This window comes from Carcharodon carcharias, chromosome 31 (genome assembly GCF_017639515.1).
Source record: "Carcharodon carcharias isolate sCarCar2 chromosome 31, sCarCar2.pri, whole genome shotgun sequence".
In the NCBI taxonomy this organism is placed as follows: Eukaryota; Metazoa; Chordata; class Chondrichthyes; order Lamniformes; family Lamnidae; genus Carcharodon; species Carcharodon carcharias.
This window is the reverse complement of record NC_054497.1, coordinates 23,138,391-23,155,117: the sequence shown is the minus strand read 5'-3', so window position 1 is coordinate 23,155,117 and position 16,727 is coordinate 23,138,391. Positions and strand designations below refer to the sequence as shown.

Sequence of the window (16,727 nt, the reverse complement as noted above, 5' to 3'; positions counted from 1 at the left end):
CACTCGGTCGGGGACAACTCTTTGCGCTGGAAAACCAACAAGTTTCGGGCAGACCAAAGAGCGTCTTTCACCGAGTTGATGATCCTCCAGCTGCAGTTGATGTTTGTCTCGGTTTGTGTCCCTGGGAACAGCCCGTAGAGCACAGAGTCCTGTGTCACAGAACTGCTTGGGATGAACCTCGACAGAAACCACTGCATCTCTCTCCAGACCTTCTTTGCAAAGACACATTCCACAAGGAGGTGAACAACGGTCTCTTCCCCACCACAGCCACCTCGAGGGCAACGTGCAGAGGGGGTGAGACTCCTGGCATGTAGGAAGGATCTTACAGGGAGGGCCTTTCTTACCACCAGCCAAGCTACGTTTTGGTGCTTGTTGGAAAGTTCCACATAAAATATTGCACTATCAGGGGTCTTGTGCTTACTTGAAGTCTGTTGTGAACCAGAGTTGGAAGTTGACTACTAACAGTCTGATAACTCATTTAATTCATTGTTACAAAACCTTAATCTTAAAACTCCACACAGACGCCAGCATTACATCTAACACTCATTTGCTTAGGAATTGGCGTCACTGAACGTGAAGTAGGGATACTACACTCTTCTACCATTTTCTTTAAGGCTGGCTTCCTGCTGAATTTGACATTTTAGGACCATGCACTTGTTCAATCAGATTGCCAAACAGAGGTAAGGTTACTTTCTATGACTGCTTTCCCTGAGCCATTGCTTTAATATTCAAAACATTTGACTTGTGCCTTGTAGCAACATATTGCCTTTTATATTGTAGCAATCTCTTACTCACCACTCCCTCGCCTGCTCCAATGAAAAGCCTGTGTTTTAATCCTAACAATCCTTTAAGCTCAATATTATTCTCCTAGCTTTTTTTATTTAATTATCTATATGTGCTTAGCTTTACAACTCATCCTCCAATATTACCAGCATCATTGAGGGGAAAAGATTGGATTTGCAAATCATTTTAAAGCTATCCTATCTGCATCACTGTTCTATCTTTGTTAGAAATAAAAATAACTTTAAAAAACATATCAATATTCCTTTTTTAAAATTGTTTCATGGGATCTGGGCGTTGCCAGTAAGGCCAGCATTTATTGCCCTAATTGCCCTTGAGAAGGTACTGGTGAGCCGCCTTCTTGAATTGCTGCAGTCCATGTGGTGTAGGTACAGCCACAGTGTTGGAGGGAGGGAGTTCCAGGATTTTGACCCAGTGACAGGGAAGGAACGGCAGCATATTTCCAAGTCAGGATAGTGTGTGGCTTGGGGGAGGACTTGCAAGTGATGGTATTCCCAAGCATCTTCCCTTGTCCTTTAGGTTGGGGAGGTTAAAGGTTTGGAAGGCTCTGTTGGATGAGCCTTGGTGTAGTGGAAAGGTTATCCAGACTAGTGGCTCTGACTAATACTGTGGAGAGACAGTTTCAAATCCTACCATGGTAGGTGGGGTAATTTAAATTCAATAGTAAATGTGATTAAAAGCTAGTCTCAGTATTGATGACCATGAAACTTTGTCACTAAAATCCCGTTTGGTACACTAATGTTCTTTCAGGAAGGAAACCTGCTGACCTTACCTGATTTGGTCTACATGTAACTCTACACCCTGAGCAATGTGATTGACTCTTAATTGCCCACCAAAGTGGCCTAACAAGCTGCTCAATGGTGAGATTTATGTTACCTGTAACTTAATTGATTTCAGCCACCCAAATTGCCATTTGGTACATTCACTTTAGTTTGGACAAGACTTTAACTGATTAAAGGCAAAAGTAAAACTTTGGATAGTACATTTTTGAAAGAAGTTTATTGATCTGTTCCTCTACCATATTTAGACACCTATTTTCCAAGGACTATGTGGCCAGAAGATCTTATGGCAAAGTCCCTGCCTCTGAGCCAGTAGCTCCACATTCAAGTCCCACCCCCAGTGGCCACAGAAGGTGCGTTACTAATGTGGTCAAACAGGTTGATTGTCAATCTGCAAATCTTTCCAACACACACCAATGTCAGGCAATGAGAGCAGGAGACTCCTGGTCAGCCGTGGTTGATGTGGAGTGGTACCCTCAAGCTATAGCTTCAAGCTTCTGACTAAGCATGTGCTTTGTCTGCTTCATGCATCTATAGACACAGGCAGTCTTCCAAGTTTAACATGTGGTCTCCTTATTCTTCCTGCCAAAGGATTCCAACTCACACTCGTCCAAATATTGAAGTTCAGTTGCCAGTTATATGTCCATTTTGCAAGTTCATTAATGTTTTCCTGTAGTTTGACATCATCTACCTCTGCTGAATATACCCCCAATTTGCTCTTATCTACACAGTTCAATATTAACCCTAACTACCTTTAACCCCTGCTATTTTCTTGCTATCCAGTCAGACATGATCAATCTGAAGAGATCGTTGACTAAGACATAGTCTCTTCAAAGTCACTGGCTGCAAATATCTTCACAAAGAACCAGCCCCCCTCAGCCCCAAAGAGAAGCCATTCTTTTTTAAGCACCTTATGTAACTTCGGAACAACATCCCAAAATGTTTCAAAGTCAAAGAAGTGAAACGTGGTCACTGTTATAATATGGGAAATATGACAGCCAGTTTGTGCACAGCAAGCTCCCACAATCAACAAGTGGTGACAGAATTTTTTTTATATATATATATGTATAGCGATGTCGGTTGAGGAATAAATATTGGTTGGGACACAGAACTCCTCTGCTTTTTACAGATAGTGCCATGGGATTGTTAATGTCCAACTGAGGGGACAGATAGGGCCTCATCCAAAAGGCACTTCCAACAATGTAGCATTCCCTCAGTATGGTACTGGGTGTCAGCACAAATGATGTGCCCAAGTCTCTGCAGTGCAATTTGAATCCACAATCTTTTGACTCAAGACAAGAGTGCTACAAAACGAGACCATGTCTCAGAATAAACAGCTGATTCAGTGCAAGAACAAAAAAAATTCACAAAAACCAGAAAACTCACATCACTTCCATCTTTATTAAATAAGCTCTGAAGTGTAGCTGCCTAGCAGGAGGGTCAGGGAGCACTGGAAAATACAAATACAACTTGATATCTCTCTACAACGGTTAGTTACACAGTTCTTGGTGGGATCGCTGGGTCTTAGACACCTCGGCCTGATGGTGACAGGACCTCCTGTAGTACCAGGTGCAGCAGGTGGTTCTGTTCAGGGGTCAGCAGTGGCCTATAGAGAGAGAGAGAGAGAGAGAAAGTTGCACAGTGAGTCCATTGCACTGCAAGCCCCTCACACACGAGCCTGAGAGTCCATTATGTCACAAGCCCATCAATTACACATCGAGCCCATTGCACCATGAGCCCATCAGGCTTGGCCTAAATAGCCAAGTGGTTATGGTACTGGGCTTGTAACCCCAAGATCATGAGCCCATCAGCGTGAAAATTCGTCACGGGCATGAAATTATTTTACATTAAATCACCGGGCTCCCTAAACCTGGGAACACGTCACCACATTAAGCACCGGGGACATTAGGGAGGAACAGGCAGTGTACAAACTCTGTAAAGGAACCCACGAGTACTTGTTTAGACAAGCTGTGGACACTGGAGTATCATTCATGATATAAATTAGGGACAGCAGGAGGCCCTTCAGCTCATTGAGCCTGTTCTGTCACTCAGTTAGATCACGGCTGATCTGAACTCAAGTCCATTTACCAGTCTTTGCTCCATATCCTTCAATACCCTGTCAAATCTGTCAAACTCAGTCTCAAAAACTCCAGTCCATTCATCGGCAGTCAGAGAGTTCTAGATCGCCACTCCACTTAAACGTGAAGAATTGCTCTTTCAGATTATTCCAGAATCTCATGGGAAAAATTAGCAGCAGCTCAGTGGGTTTAAGCAGTGAGCTGAGCCACTCAACTGGGACCCTGAAATCTTTGTACCTCTGGGCTAGGAAGGGAGTGGGGGGAACTCCTGGATCGTTTTCCTGGGGCCTGTGAGTGAACAAGGGCAGGATCAGGGTTGGCTGGGCTGCTGCTCATGGTCATAGAGTCCACAGAAATTTGCTCAGGCACTGCTTGTGAGGGATTGGAGGGCCAGGCATTAGCAAACAACATGATCCTCACCAGAGCTCCACCTGGAGAACTTTTAAGGACTCGAGATCCTTTTCCTGGCAGGCCATCTGTGAAAATAATACAACAGCAAGTCAGAGAGTGTCCAATATCTTCTTGTAAGCCCACACCCACCCCATCCCCTCCCTCGCACACACACCTGCCCATCCCCCTCACACATACGCCCCACACCACACACACCCTTCCACACTTTTCCTAGACACACTCTAGTCAGCTCCAACCCCTCCCGGCCCAAGGGGTAGTGGATGAAGCCCCTTGGCAGTCCCCAAGCAACACGGTTGTACAGATTCTGTGGGGAAAGATGGGGGCAGGATGGGAATCGTGGTGGGTACATAGATTCCAGGGGCACCCTCCACTATCTGGTGCCTCACCCTCAAGCAGGAGGCCTCTGCAGGGGGAAGTCTACCGTGGGAGGAATCAGATTAGCACTCGATCCAGTCAGCCAGTGTCCGCCCAGAAGGACAGGGCAGGGTGCGGGGTCAGTGGGCCATGAAGATCCCCAGACCATGGGGTTCTGAACCTCTTCTTCCCCACGATCAATAGCGACTTCCAGCAATGCGCTGCCCAGCAGCCCAGTCCATACAATACAACATCCGGCTCACATCGTCACCGAGCCACTGGGGACCCCCCATCACTCACCACCACCGACTGCAGCAGCAGGAAGATGTTCTCAGGAAGGTAATTCACTGCAAGAAAGGAAGACATCAGTTAGAAACAATCTTCAACCATCCAACACCCCACAGGGAGGGTTGTGAGCAGGGAAGAGAGGGGGGAGATTCAGGGGGTCAATGAGGGAAGGCGGGCAGGTTGAAGAGGAGAGGGGGCAGGCGGGTTGAGGGGGAGGGTGGGTGGGCGGGTCGAGGGGGAGGGTGGGTGGGCGGGTCGAGGGGGAGGGTGGGCGGGTCGAGGGGGAGGGTGGGTGGGCGGGTCGAGGGGGAGGGTGGGTGGGTGGGTCGAGGGGGAGGGGGGAGGGTGGGTGGGCGGGTCGAGGGGGAGGGTGGGTGGGCGGGTCGAGGGGGAGGGTGGGTGGGCGGGTCGAGGGGGAGGGTGGGTGGGCGGGTCGAGGGGGGAGGGTGGGTGGGCGGGTCGAGGGGGGAGGGTGGGTGGGCGGGTCGAGGGGGGAGGGTGGGTGGGCGGGTCGAGGGGGGAGGGTGGGTGGGCGGGTCGAGGGGGAGGGTGGGCGGGCCGAGGGGGAGGGTGGGCGGGCGGGTCGAGGGGGAGGGTGGGCGGGTCGAGGGGGAGGGGGGAGGGTGGCTGGGTCAAGGGCGGAAGGGGAAGGGGAGAGGTGGATGGAGGAAAGCAGTGATGGAGGGAGAGCGGTTCGGGAGGGGCACATGTCGGGGAGGGGAGTGTCAGGGGAGGGGGTTTGGGTGTAGCGGGCAGGTTGGGGGGGTGGGGGTGGGTGTTGGGGGGTGGGGGAGGGGGGTGGGTGTAGCGGGTGGGTTGAGGGAGGAGGGAGGGAGGGGTTAGCCTCTCTACCTTGGCTATGGCTGTCGAACGATTCCCAGTCATATTTCTCCAGTGTCTGCGCATGCTCCAGCAGCAACTTCTGTGGTGGAGGCTGAGGGAGAGAGAGGGAGAGAGAGACAAAATGAAACTGCCCGGCTCAACATTCCTGAACAGGTTGTCACCGTCTTAGAAGTTCATGCGTCACAAGGGGTTGATTCAAATACATTAAAGCAGGTCAAAGGGCAATGGGCAGGGGTCAAATGTTAGGGGGAGGGAGTGAAAGCTGATCCTGAACAGCTGAAAAACAGCCAAACTTGTGCCTCTGTAATTGTCCCTGTGGCAACAGCAAATAGTCAATGCCTTTTGGCCCACATAGGGGCTGCCCTGGGTATCCTGTGATGGCGATTGCGTGGCTAAAAGTATTAATGAAGCTATCGCTGAAAAACCCAAGCAGTTCACTCATGTCATTCAGCAAAGGAAACCTGCCATTCTTACTGTCTGGACTATACGTGACTCCAGGCCCACACCAACATGTTGCCCTTTGAAGGGGCCCAGCAATGCGCTCCATTGCATCAAACATGGCGACTATGGATGGGCAATAAATGCCAGCCTAGCCAGAGATGCCCAAATCCCAAAAACAAATTGAAAAAATGACGAGGGACGAAGTAAGGGATGCTCGCATCAAGTTATTGGGAATAGGGAAGTGATGGGAATGGGGAGTGATGGAAATTGTAGGAGGAACAGATCGACAGGACCAGGAAGCAAAGGGTTGGGGGTTATAGGGGAACATCCACACATTACAGAGAGGAAGGGATTGAGAACTGGCACAATCTGAGTGAATCTGGAAGGTAGAAAAGGGAGGAAGTTTGGTGATAGGATTAGGCCGACCAGGGAGGGAGTGAGGGCAGCAGGGACACACGATAAGGGTAGAGCTATAATCAGGGAGAGCTGAAACGGCTGGGCCATAGACTGGGATGCACAGGGAGGCAGTGGGTGCACACATCAGAGTTTACTGTAGGTTTAAGGACCCTCACCTGGAGCAGCATCAGCAGCAAAACCCGAGAGACCTCACACCTAGCAATGACATCCATAAACACACCTGAAAGAGCAAATCAGACCAAACTCTTTGTTACTCATTAGCGACTGAACGCAAAAGTGGCACTAACGCTGCGGCAAAACACTCAGAAATCAACTCAGTCTCTGCAGGAGGAGTAAAAGTTCCTACGCTTTCCTGCCCCACACTGAAGCGGCAGCCCGTTAGCGAGTTACTGGGGAGAACCCTGCTACTGAGGCAGGGGGCAGGGAAGCACCAGGAGTTACAACCCACGGGCATGTGGCCGGCTCACATTAACCTCCACACAACAGCTGCAATGGATCGTGTCACGTCTCCTTCACGAGGCATCTAGACACAGGTCAACGGGAGAGAAGCGTGGAGATTTACTTCAATTATTTTGAAAACACAGAGGTTCTTCACGACTTTGGAATATCAAAGCAGAATCACTGCTGCAAACAGAAATCTGAACTTACAGATTAAAAATATGATGGTGGTGCACACATGTTCTTCCTCCATATGAATTCCTGTATCCACTTCCCTGTAATGGCAACTACCAAAGTAAACATGTCACGCTGCAATGACAGTTCCCACCAGTGGAGGCGCTGTGTAATAAGTTAACACGCGCAGCTTCTGTTACATGTGAACATTCAAATTTAGTTAAAGAAACACAGATACGAAAACAGACAATAAGTTTAAAAAGGATCTGAATTCTTTTTATTCATTCAGGGGATGGCAAGGTCTGCATTTATTGCCCATCCCTACTCGTCCTCGAGGAGGTGGAGGTGAACAGCCTTTTTGAACACATGGGGATGGTTTGCGAGGCCATTTCAGGGGGCAGTTGAAAGTCAACCACATTGCTGTGGGTCTGGAGTTACATGTGGGCCACAATGGGGCAAGGACAGCAGATTGCCTTCCCTGAAGGGCATTAGTGAACCCGATGGGCTTTTGCAACAATCGATGATAGCTGTCATGCTCACCATGATCGAAACTAGCTTTTTAATCTTATTAAAATTTAGTTAAATTATAATTTCCCCAGCTGCCATGATGAGGTTTGAGCCCATGTCTCCAGAGCATTCGCAGACATACGCTACTGTACTTGAATTACTCCCGCACTCACCTACAGGGGTACAGGTACCTGGCACCTGTAATCCTTTCTCCTGAGCCAGAAGCTGCATTTCTGTGAAAACAGCCAATGCACCATCATGATCGCCTGCAAGGCATCCAAGAAAAGCAGATGTAACCACAGCATTTCACACAGGAACATCACCCAATAAGAACATGGAACCTGGAGACACTGAGCTGGTGGAGGGGGCCAGGGTGGGGGGGGGGGGGGGGGGGGGGGGGGCGGGGGGGCGGTGTCACTGTACTTACGGGTTATGATTTTGCAGGTTGCCACTTTGCCCAGGGAAAGGAGACATTCAATGGGAACCTGAGACTGCAGCTCAGCCGCTCGCTGAAAGTGCACAGAGGCTTCGGCCGGTTTATTCATTTCCTTTAGGGGAAGAAAAGATGGAAGATTGTTAAACAAGGGGGAAATTAAATCCAGAGCCCCTATAGGGGAGGAATGGGCAGCACCAGTGAGAGCCACACTGTCAGAGGGAGGGGGCAGTACCGAGGGATGTGGGGTCTGCACTGACAGACGGAGGGGAGGGGCATTTCACTCTCATACAGAGGGGAGCAGTGGCAGAATGTTAAGTCCTTGTTTTAAGTTGCTCGGTTTTAACTTTGATCAGTTAACGGGTCCTGTATCTTCGCTCAGCGTCGGGAGTTTTGTTTTAAAGTCGTTTTGCACTGGGTCTGAGGTAAAGCCGTGTGGCCTGATCAGCAACGTTTGAGAGCAGCTTCTGCCCTTCCCTGACCCACCCTCTTTGCAACTCTAATTCGTAGCTTACCTCGTGCAAGTTGAAGCTGTTCTTCCTGTCTCTTGCCACTCATCTCCAAAGCCTTCGGATTGGGGGGGGCGGGGGTGACAATACTGCGGGAGCGCTGCACTGCCGATGGGAGGGGGACGGTACTGAGGGAGCTCCGCACTGCTGGAGTGAGGGGGGCAGTAGTGAGGGAGCGCTGCACTGTTGGAGTGAGGGGGGCAATAGTGAGGGAGCGCTGCACTGTTGGAGTGGGGGGGGGCAGTAGTGAGGGAGCACTGCACTGTTGGAGTGAGGGGGGCAGTAGTGAGGGAGCGCTGCACTGTTGGAGTGAGGGCACAGTACTTTGGGAGCGCTGCACTGCCGGAGGGAGGGGACAGTAGTGAGGGAGTGCTGCACTGTTGGAGTGAGGGGGACAGTAGTGAGGGAGCGCTGCACTGCCAGAGAGAGGGGACAGTATTGAGGGAGCGCTGCACTGCCGGAGGGAGGGGACAGTATTGAGGGAGCGCTGCACTGCCGGAGGGAGGGGACAGTAGTGAGAGGGCACTGCACTGTTGGAGTGAGGGGGACAGTAGTGAGGGAGCGCTGCACTGCCAGAGAGAGGGGACAGTAGTGAGGGAGCACTGCACTGCCGGAGGGAGGCGACAGTAGTGAGGGAGCTCCGCACTGTTGGAGTGAGGGGGACAGTAGTAAGAGGGCACTGCACTGTTGGAGTGAGGGGGGCAGTACTGAGTTGTGAATGTAGTTTTTACCTTCAATGCATTTCCAAGTTCTAAACACAGACTTGCTGCCATGACTGGCTGGTTCAACTCAATATAAACCTGGAGAGAGAATGAGAGAGTAAGATAGAAAGAGAGCTGTTGTTATTGGTGATGATTTGCCTCTATTTGATGTGGTTGGTGGTGAGGCCCTGTTGCTCCTTCAGATTATGAGTTTATTGTGCGTTACTCCCATTGTTGGGTCTTCGTCCGGCACTGGATTGTGTCCAGTGTGGATTCTGAGGTACTTTCCACCTGCTCCCTTCCATGTTAAGTCACTGGTTCCCACTGGGAGAAAGTTCCACAACAGGAAACTGTGTAAGTGGCAGTGGAGACCGAGTGAAGCATTGTTGTTGTTGGGAGAGGGTAACACAGCCCGGACAGGGTCTGCTCTCACCAATGGGAGTGTGATCTGCAGCAGGAGCCGTGATTACTTAAAGCTCGACCCATTCCAATGGGACAGAAACTAACTGAATACTCCAAATGCTGCCTGGGTCTGGAGACCTGGACCCTATGGTTGACTGCTGGTGTCTCAGATTGAGGTGGGCTGATTCTGTTAAGGCTCCTTGTCCTGATCACTATCCAGATGTGACCTGCTCATTCGAGTGCAAGGCCAGAGGATTAGAATAGTCTGTGATGCCCCCACAGCTGATCATCCAGCCGACCCTCTCAGTGTGGTAACACTGAATAAGGTGACAGGGATTCGCCGATGCTCAGGGAACTCTACCCCAGCGTGTCAACCTGTGAGAAGATCGAGGGAGAATCCTCACAGATTGCATATTAATGAAGCAAAATTTCCCAGTTAATTCAGACACCAGGAAACTCCCATGCCCTGGATCCTACCCTCTCCCACTGACAATCTGGGTGTCAGTCATGACTCAGTGGACAGCATATGTGCCTCAGACTGGTCACGGGTTCAAGCCCAGAGACCTCAGTGCACAAATCGGACTGACACTCCAGTGAAGTGTTGAGGGAGTGCCACACTGGCGGGGGAGCCGTCTTTTGGGTTGGACCATAATCTGAGGCCCCACCTTCTCTCTCAGGAGAAAAGCAGGGGCGTTCGCTCCAGCTAATAATTATCCCTCAACAAACGTTCCTGAGACAGATCACCTGGTTATTTATCTCGGAGCTGTTTGTGGGATCCTGCTGTGCACAGATTCACTGCCGCAGATGCTACATTATAACAGTGACCACACTTAAAAAAACTGTCCAGAGGTGCTGTACAAATTCAAACCTTTTTCCCTCACCTTTATAGCAAAGCTGTAGCAGTTGGTTGCGGCCTGCAAATGTTCCTCGAAGCCTGGGCACTGGAGTTTCTGAGTCTCCTTCTCAGCCTGCAGAAAGAGTCGGGCTGCATCAGTCAGGGCCAGGGCTTCCCCGGGGGCGTTGAACAGTGTCTGCTCACACCTGAGGGCAGGGGGCAGAGACACGATGACGATCGGTGCACAGGGATCCCAGCTTCATTGCAGGCTTTCCCCAGTCTCATTCAGCCTCACATTCAGCATTAATGAGGAAGCTGCGTACAGCACAGGTAGTAAACCTCACCAATCATATCCTCCAATACCACACTGCAGGGACCTCGCTCCATAGGGAGGGGGAACCTCAACAAAAAAAAGGGCAGAAGCCTCTCGATGACCAATCGAGGCCCTGCTCCACTCTGTCACCCAGAACAGTGCAGGGAATCTGGTAAACCCTTTGTGTCATGATATACAAGTCCCATATACAGGCTGGATAACTTACAGGGAGATAGTTGACATTCCAAGAGACAGCTCAGCCAGATTACAGAACTACCACTGCCGGAGGGTGAGGTCACACACTGGCAGCCGAATATGCAGCTGGGAACAGATCTACAAACCCTGCTCCCTCCCATCCACCCAGACCCTAGCCCTAATTCCGCACCACCCACACCCACCTCCAGTGTCCACACAGCTCCATTCCCCACCCCCCACAGACCCCACACTGCCCCATCTCCTTCCCTCCACACACCCCCAACCCCACCCCCAGTCTCCACAAGGCCCCATCCCTCACCCCCAGTCTCCACAAGGCCCCATCCCTCACCCCCAGTCTCCACAAGGCCCCATCCCTTACCCCCAGTCTCCACACATCCCTCATCCACCTCCCCCAGTCTCCACACAGCCCCCTGCACCACCACAGGCAGCACCGGTGAAGAGGATGGGAGACCCTATTGAGGGACCCACCCTTCATACCACCCTTACCTTGCCACGGCCAGGTTACAGAAGCCTGCGTACTGTAGGCACTCCTCCTGTTTCAGCTCCTTGGCCAGCTGCCCTGCAATGCAAGATAGTGAAACTCAAACTCTGAGTTTAGCTCGCGCGATTACTTCACAACACTTATAACCCATGAGGGAGAGCTGTCAGGCCAGGCTCAGGTCAGTCTCTGGAATAACTCGAAACCAAGAACAGAGAACGGGGAGGAGCAGAGGTTTCCCTGGAGAATGGAGAGAGAGGGGGTGGGGAGGTGAGCTCTTCAAAGGGAAGCCTCCATCTGGTGACCCCAGACAATTCTTAAACCCGAATACAGTGATTAGCAGTTTTTATTCAGTGCTGATTGGTCCAAGCTCAGTGTTTAAGATTCACCCTTCAGTCACTGAGAAGCCTTTGGGAGGTCAGAGGAAGGCAATTGGCCCCCACACGAGCTACACGCTGCTCACTGACGTATCTTGGTAGGAAGAAAGAGCGGGGAGGCAGCATAAACTAAATATTGCTGAAAAGGGAGGCATGTTTTCAAAGCTTTTCGTCTCGCACTTATCAGCACAAACACAAGAATGCCAAATTTCAGGCAAATTATGCTACAGGAGAAAAGGGTGCGGATTGGTGGGTAAGTTGACTCTGATTGGTTGAGGGCGTTGCCATGGAGGAAACAATGGGGTGCTATAGGCTCCCCAAGTTCTTGGGTAATTCAAAAATGATGCAAGGCTTGAACATATTCCTTTTGTTTGCAGAGAACTGGTCCTCTGTGTACGAATGCAAACGAGCCACATTCCGAGCTCGACTCAAACTAAATGGCCCAATTTTAAAGGTGGCGCGGTGACAGAGGATTCAGACACAGAAATATCTGAAGGTGACAGATAAAGTGAGAAAGCAGTTGAAGGGCTTTATAATTGGTGGCAGAATGCAAGGAAGTTACACTAAGACTTTATAAATCACCCATTAGGCCTCAGCTGGTGCAGAGTTCACTTCTAAGCACCACATTTTAGGAAGGATGAGTAGGCTTTGGAGAGAGTGCAATGGAGATTTACCAGGGATGAGCAATTACAGAGATGCGGAGAGACTGTAAAAACTGGGATTATTCTCCTTCAAGCAAACAAGGTGAAGAGAAGATTTGATAGAGATGTTCAGAATCATGAACAGTTTTGATGGAGTAAATAAGAGAATGCTTCCAAAGGCAGAAGGGTCAACAAACAGTTTGAAGGCACTTGACAAAAGCAGCAGACACAAACTGAATGGAAATTTCTTTTCATAAAGCAAATTGCTGGGAGCCAGAATGAAGGGGTGCTGGAAGCAGACATAATGACTTATACAAAACAAAAATAAAAATACCTGGAAAAACTCAGCAGGTCTGGCAGCATCTGCGGAGAGGGGCACAGTTAACGTTTCGAATCCGTATGATGCTGCCGGACCTGCTGAGTTTTTCCAGGTATTTTTATTTTGGATTTCCAGCATCCGCAGTTTTTTACCATAATGACTTATACAACTCCTTTAACACAGGAAAACGTCCTGAGGAGCTTGATAGGAGCATTATAAAACAAAATGTGATATTGAGCCACGTAAGCATGTTAACATTAAGTCAGCTCATCAAAAGTTCAGTCAGAGAGGTAGGTTTTAAGCAGTGTCTTAAAGGAAGAACATGAGGTTTAGGGAGTGAATTCCTGAGCTTCAGGCCCAGGCAACTGAAAGCTGAGCCACCAATAGTGGAGCGATTAAAATCGGGGATGTGCAAGAGGCCAGGATTAGATGAGTGAGGATCTCTCAGTGGGTTGTGCGGCTGGAGGAGATTTCAGAGATAGGGAGGGGCAAGGCCATGGAGAAATTTGAAAACTGGAATGAGGATTTTAAATTCAAGGCATTGTTTGACTGGGAGCACAAGGAGTGAATGGGGCTTAGTACGGGTTAGGACATGGGCAGCAGTTACGGATGACAAGTTTACAGAGGGTACAATGTAGGAGGTCGGCCTGGCGTGCATTGGAATAGTCATGTCTAGAGGTAACAAAGTCATGGGTAAGGGTTTCAGTAGCAGGTAAGCTGAGACAGGTACAATAGTAATTTTCAAAAAGGAATTAGATAAACACTTGAAGGGAAAAGAATTCATAAGGCTTTAGAAAATGGGACTAGGTGGTGTGCTTCAGCCCACTGTGGCAGTGTTAGCTCTTTGAATGAGCTATCTAATAAGGCACAATGTGCTGAATGGCCTCCTGCTCTGTTCTATGATGTTACGGTCTCTTCCGCAGCACCTCTGCAATATCAGCAGCAACCAACAGATGGCAGCATCCTCTCAAGGCAAGGACTGGATATCACATTCGGGAATTCGACAACACCCCAAAACAATGTTCAGATCCTAGTGTCTGCAAACAACAGCAAGAAACACTCGAGCCAAGAGTCACACTAACAAACTATTCTAAATTGATGCCGTTTCCAAAGCCATGCAAAACCTAAAACGATCTCATATTGTCTGTCCTGTCTGCACAATCATTCAGGCCCTAAAAGGCTGAATGTTATTAATGTTTGTGCCAAGAAAACCTGTACTTTAGAGGTTTTACCTATTTAAAATTAAAATGGGTTTGACCTCTACACAGCTAAAGGAGTTTTGCACAAACGTTTTAACGACTATTATCTAAGACAATTCTTGTTGGTGAATATTCTTCATAATTCACAATTCTCCCCCAAAGATTCCCCGGGTTCCTCACCCAAAGCCCATTCTTCCTGTGCCAACCCAGGCTGCTGGTGGCTATTCCACAACGGGGGTACCGCTCGAGATTTTACTCATCCCCAGGGGGCCGAGGTTTCCATCTGGGGGGTGGGATGCACCAATCCACAGCGGGAAAGCAATCTGACTGGCCCTCCTCCACAGGGTCCCCCGTCAAGCAGCTCCACATGCCCTCACTTACCAAACTGCTCACTTGCTTCCGCCACGTTTGGTTTACGGAGAAAGCGCCTGTAATACAAGCAAAAGAGTCAGGAAAAGGACTTCCACAAATCAAGTGCCACGTTCCTCAGACTGCCTCTTTCAGGCATGAGTTGGGCAATTAAGTATTTTTTTAAAAATGCACTCACTGATGTAGAAAACACAGCAGCCAATTATTGCACAGCAAGTTCCCACAAATAGCAGAGTAACAATAACCAGAGATGTTGGTTGAACATTGGCCAATGGAATAGTGCACCGGGATCTTTAACATCTGCTCAAGAGGACAGACTCTTATCTGAAAGACAGCACTTCTGACTAGGCAGCACTCCAGCAGTACTGCCCTGGAGTGTGAGCCTGGGTGTTGTTAGTATTTAAATGCTGCAGTTATTTAAAGTCTTTTTGGGCAATAAAAATATCTGGTATATCCAATAATTAGCAATGAATAACAATGTCTTCACTGGGGGGATGGTCTTGACTGGACCCAGATATGAAGCCACCCACAGTCGAACATCCTGCTTTGGCTCACAGAGGATGATTGTGCATCAGGGCCATACAAAAGCACTCAGCCCAGCCACTACGAGGGGAAGCACACCCACACATTATAGGAACAGGGAGCTCCCAAGAAACCACAAGAACCACCCCCCAAAAAAACATCCAACAATCAGTCTAACCCTTCTAATCCTGTGTCCAAAAACCCGCACTCCCCACCTGCCTTAGTCAAGCCCTCACCCTCCCTTTACACTCAAAACCCTCCCCCCATCACAATGTTGCCACATCCATCATCCTCACTCCAAACCAACAGCCCCCGCCACACTCCTTTAACCCCATCCCCACCCTCCCCCAGGTCTACTCTCCCCCTCCCCCAGACTCATTCTCCTCCACACCCATCCCCATTCTCCCCTCTCCAATCCAACCTCTCTCTCCCTGTACCACCCGCCTCCCATGGTCCCCGACCACTCTCTCTCCCCCCCAGACCCCCTCCTCACCCACTCTCTCCCCCCCGCACCTCTCTTTCTCTCTCCCATCCCCCTCTCTCTCTCCCTCTCTCCCCCCCCAGCCCACTCTCTCCCTCTACCCATCGAAACTCCCTTTCCACCCTCATTCCTCCCTCTCCCCGTCACTCCCCCATCCCCTCCCTCCTCCTCACCCCCTCAGCCCGTCTCCCCATCCCCTCTCTGTCTACCTCACCCCCGCCACTCCTTCCCACTCCCCCTCCCCCTCTCCTTCGTCCTCCTGTTCCCCTCCACCCAGCTCTCTCTCCTCCCCACTCACTCTGCTCCCCCACACTCGATCTCCATCCCCTCCCACCTCACTCGATCCCCTCTCCCCTCCCACTTCACTCGATCCCCTCTCCCCTCCCACCTCACTCGATCCCCTCTCCCCTCGCTCGATCCCCTCTCCCCTCCCACCTCACTCGATCCCCTCTCCCCTCCCACCTCACTCGATCCCCTCTCCCCTCGCTCGATCCCCTCTCCCCTCGCTCGATCCCCTCTCCCCTCCCACCTCACTCGATCCCCTCTCCCCTCCCACCTCACTCGATCCCCTCTCCCCTCCCACCTCACTCGATCCCCTCTCCCCTCACTTGATCCTCTCCCCTCGCTCGATCCTCTCCCCCCCCACCTCACTCACTCCCCTCCCCTACCTTCCCTCCCCATCCCCCTCACATGCTCCCTTCCCCCTCACTTGCTCCCCACCCCTCCCCATCACTCAATCCCCTCCCCCCACTCCCTCCCTCCCCTCACTCACTCACTCCTCTCCACCCCCGTCCTCTTCTCTCACTTCCTGTCCCCCCACCCCCCTCCCTGATCCCCTGCCCCCTCCCCTCCCCCCCCATCACCTCTCCCTTCCACCCCCACATCTCCCCCTCCTCTCCCCCACATCCTCCTGATGCCCCTCTCCAACCCCCTCCCTCATCCCTACCCCCTCCTCACCCCCACCCCTCAGCCCATCCTCACCCTCACCCCCCTCATCACACCTCACACCCTCAACCGCCCACCCCTCCCTCCCTCACCCCCCATCCCACCTCTCCTCTCCCTCATCCCCCCTCCCGCCTCCACCTTTTCAATTTGTTGGAAACCGCTCGGTATCGAAGCAGGAAGTCTCCCTCGGCCGCCATCTTACTGCGGGGCAAACAGGTCCGCTCATTAGTGGGAACCCGGCGGCGAAAAGCTTCCGGTGGGAGATCCTGGCGCCGGTTGGAAGGTTCCGGGAGCTGCTGATAGTTTCGCAAAAACCCTGGAAAATACATTTAGAAAAAACAGTAATAAGCAATACAATAACAATATTAGTTGTTACACGGCAACCCAGACACATCTTAGAAATCCAAGCAAAAATGCTGAAACGAGCCAGTGAAAAGAGAAGTAGTGGCAGATTGT

At 50.8% G+C, this 16,727-nt stretch overlaps 1 protein-coding gene across 2 annotated transcripts; it reads right to left on the bottom strand.

Annotated features, from left to right (window-relative positions):
* Positions 1 to 2,962: 2,962 nt before the first annotated feature.
* On the bottom strand, positions 2,963 to 16,524 carry f8a (coagulation factor VIII associated). Of its 2 annotated transcripts, XM_041178013.1 has the most exons (12): positions 16,410 to 16,524; positions 14,336 to 14,382; positions 11,427 to 11,499; positions 10,458 to 10,617; positions 9,205 to 9,273; positions 7,959 to 8,079; positions 7,705 to 7,797; positions 6,568 to 6,632; positions 5,564 to 5,645; positions 4,724 to 4,770; positions 4,079 to 4,134; positions 2,963 to 3,186 (listed from the first exon to the last, which is right to left on the bottom strand). In XM_041178013.1, the coding sequence occupies exons 1-12, from the start codon at positions 16,466 to 16,468 to the stop codon at positions 3,105 to 3,107; spliced, it is 954 nt and encodes a 317-aa protein (XP_041033947.1). In that variant the 5' UTR covers positions 16,469 to 16,524; the 3' UTR covers positions 2,963 to 3,104. The 2 variants fall into 2 exon arrangements, with proteins under 2 accessions (XP_041033947.1, XP_041033948.1); XM_041178014.1 differs by lacking the exon at positions 7,705 to 7,797.
* Between the last annotated feature and the right edge of the window lie 203 nt (positions 16,525 to 16,727).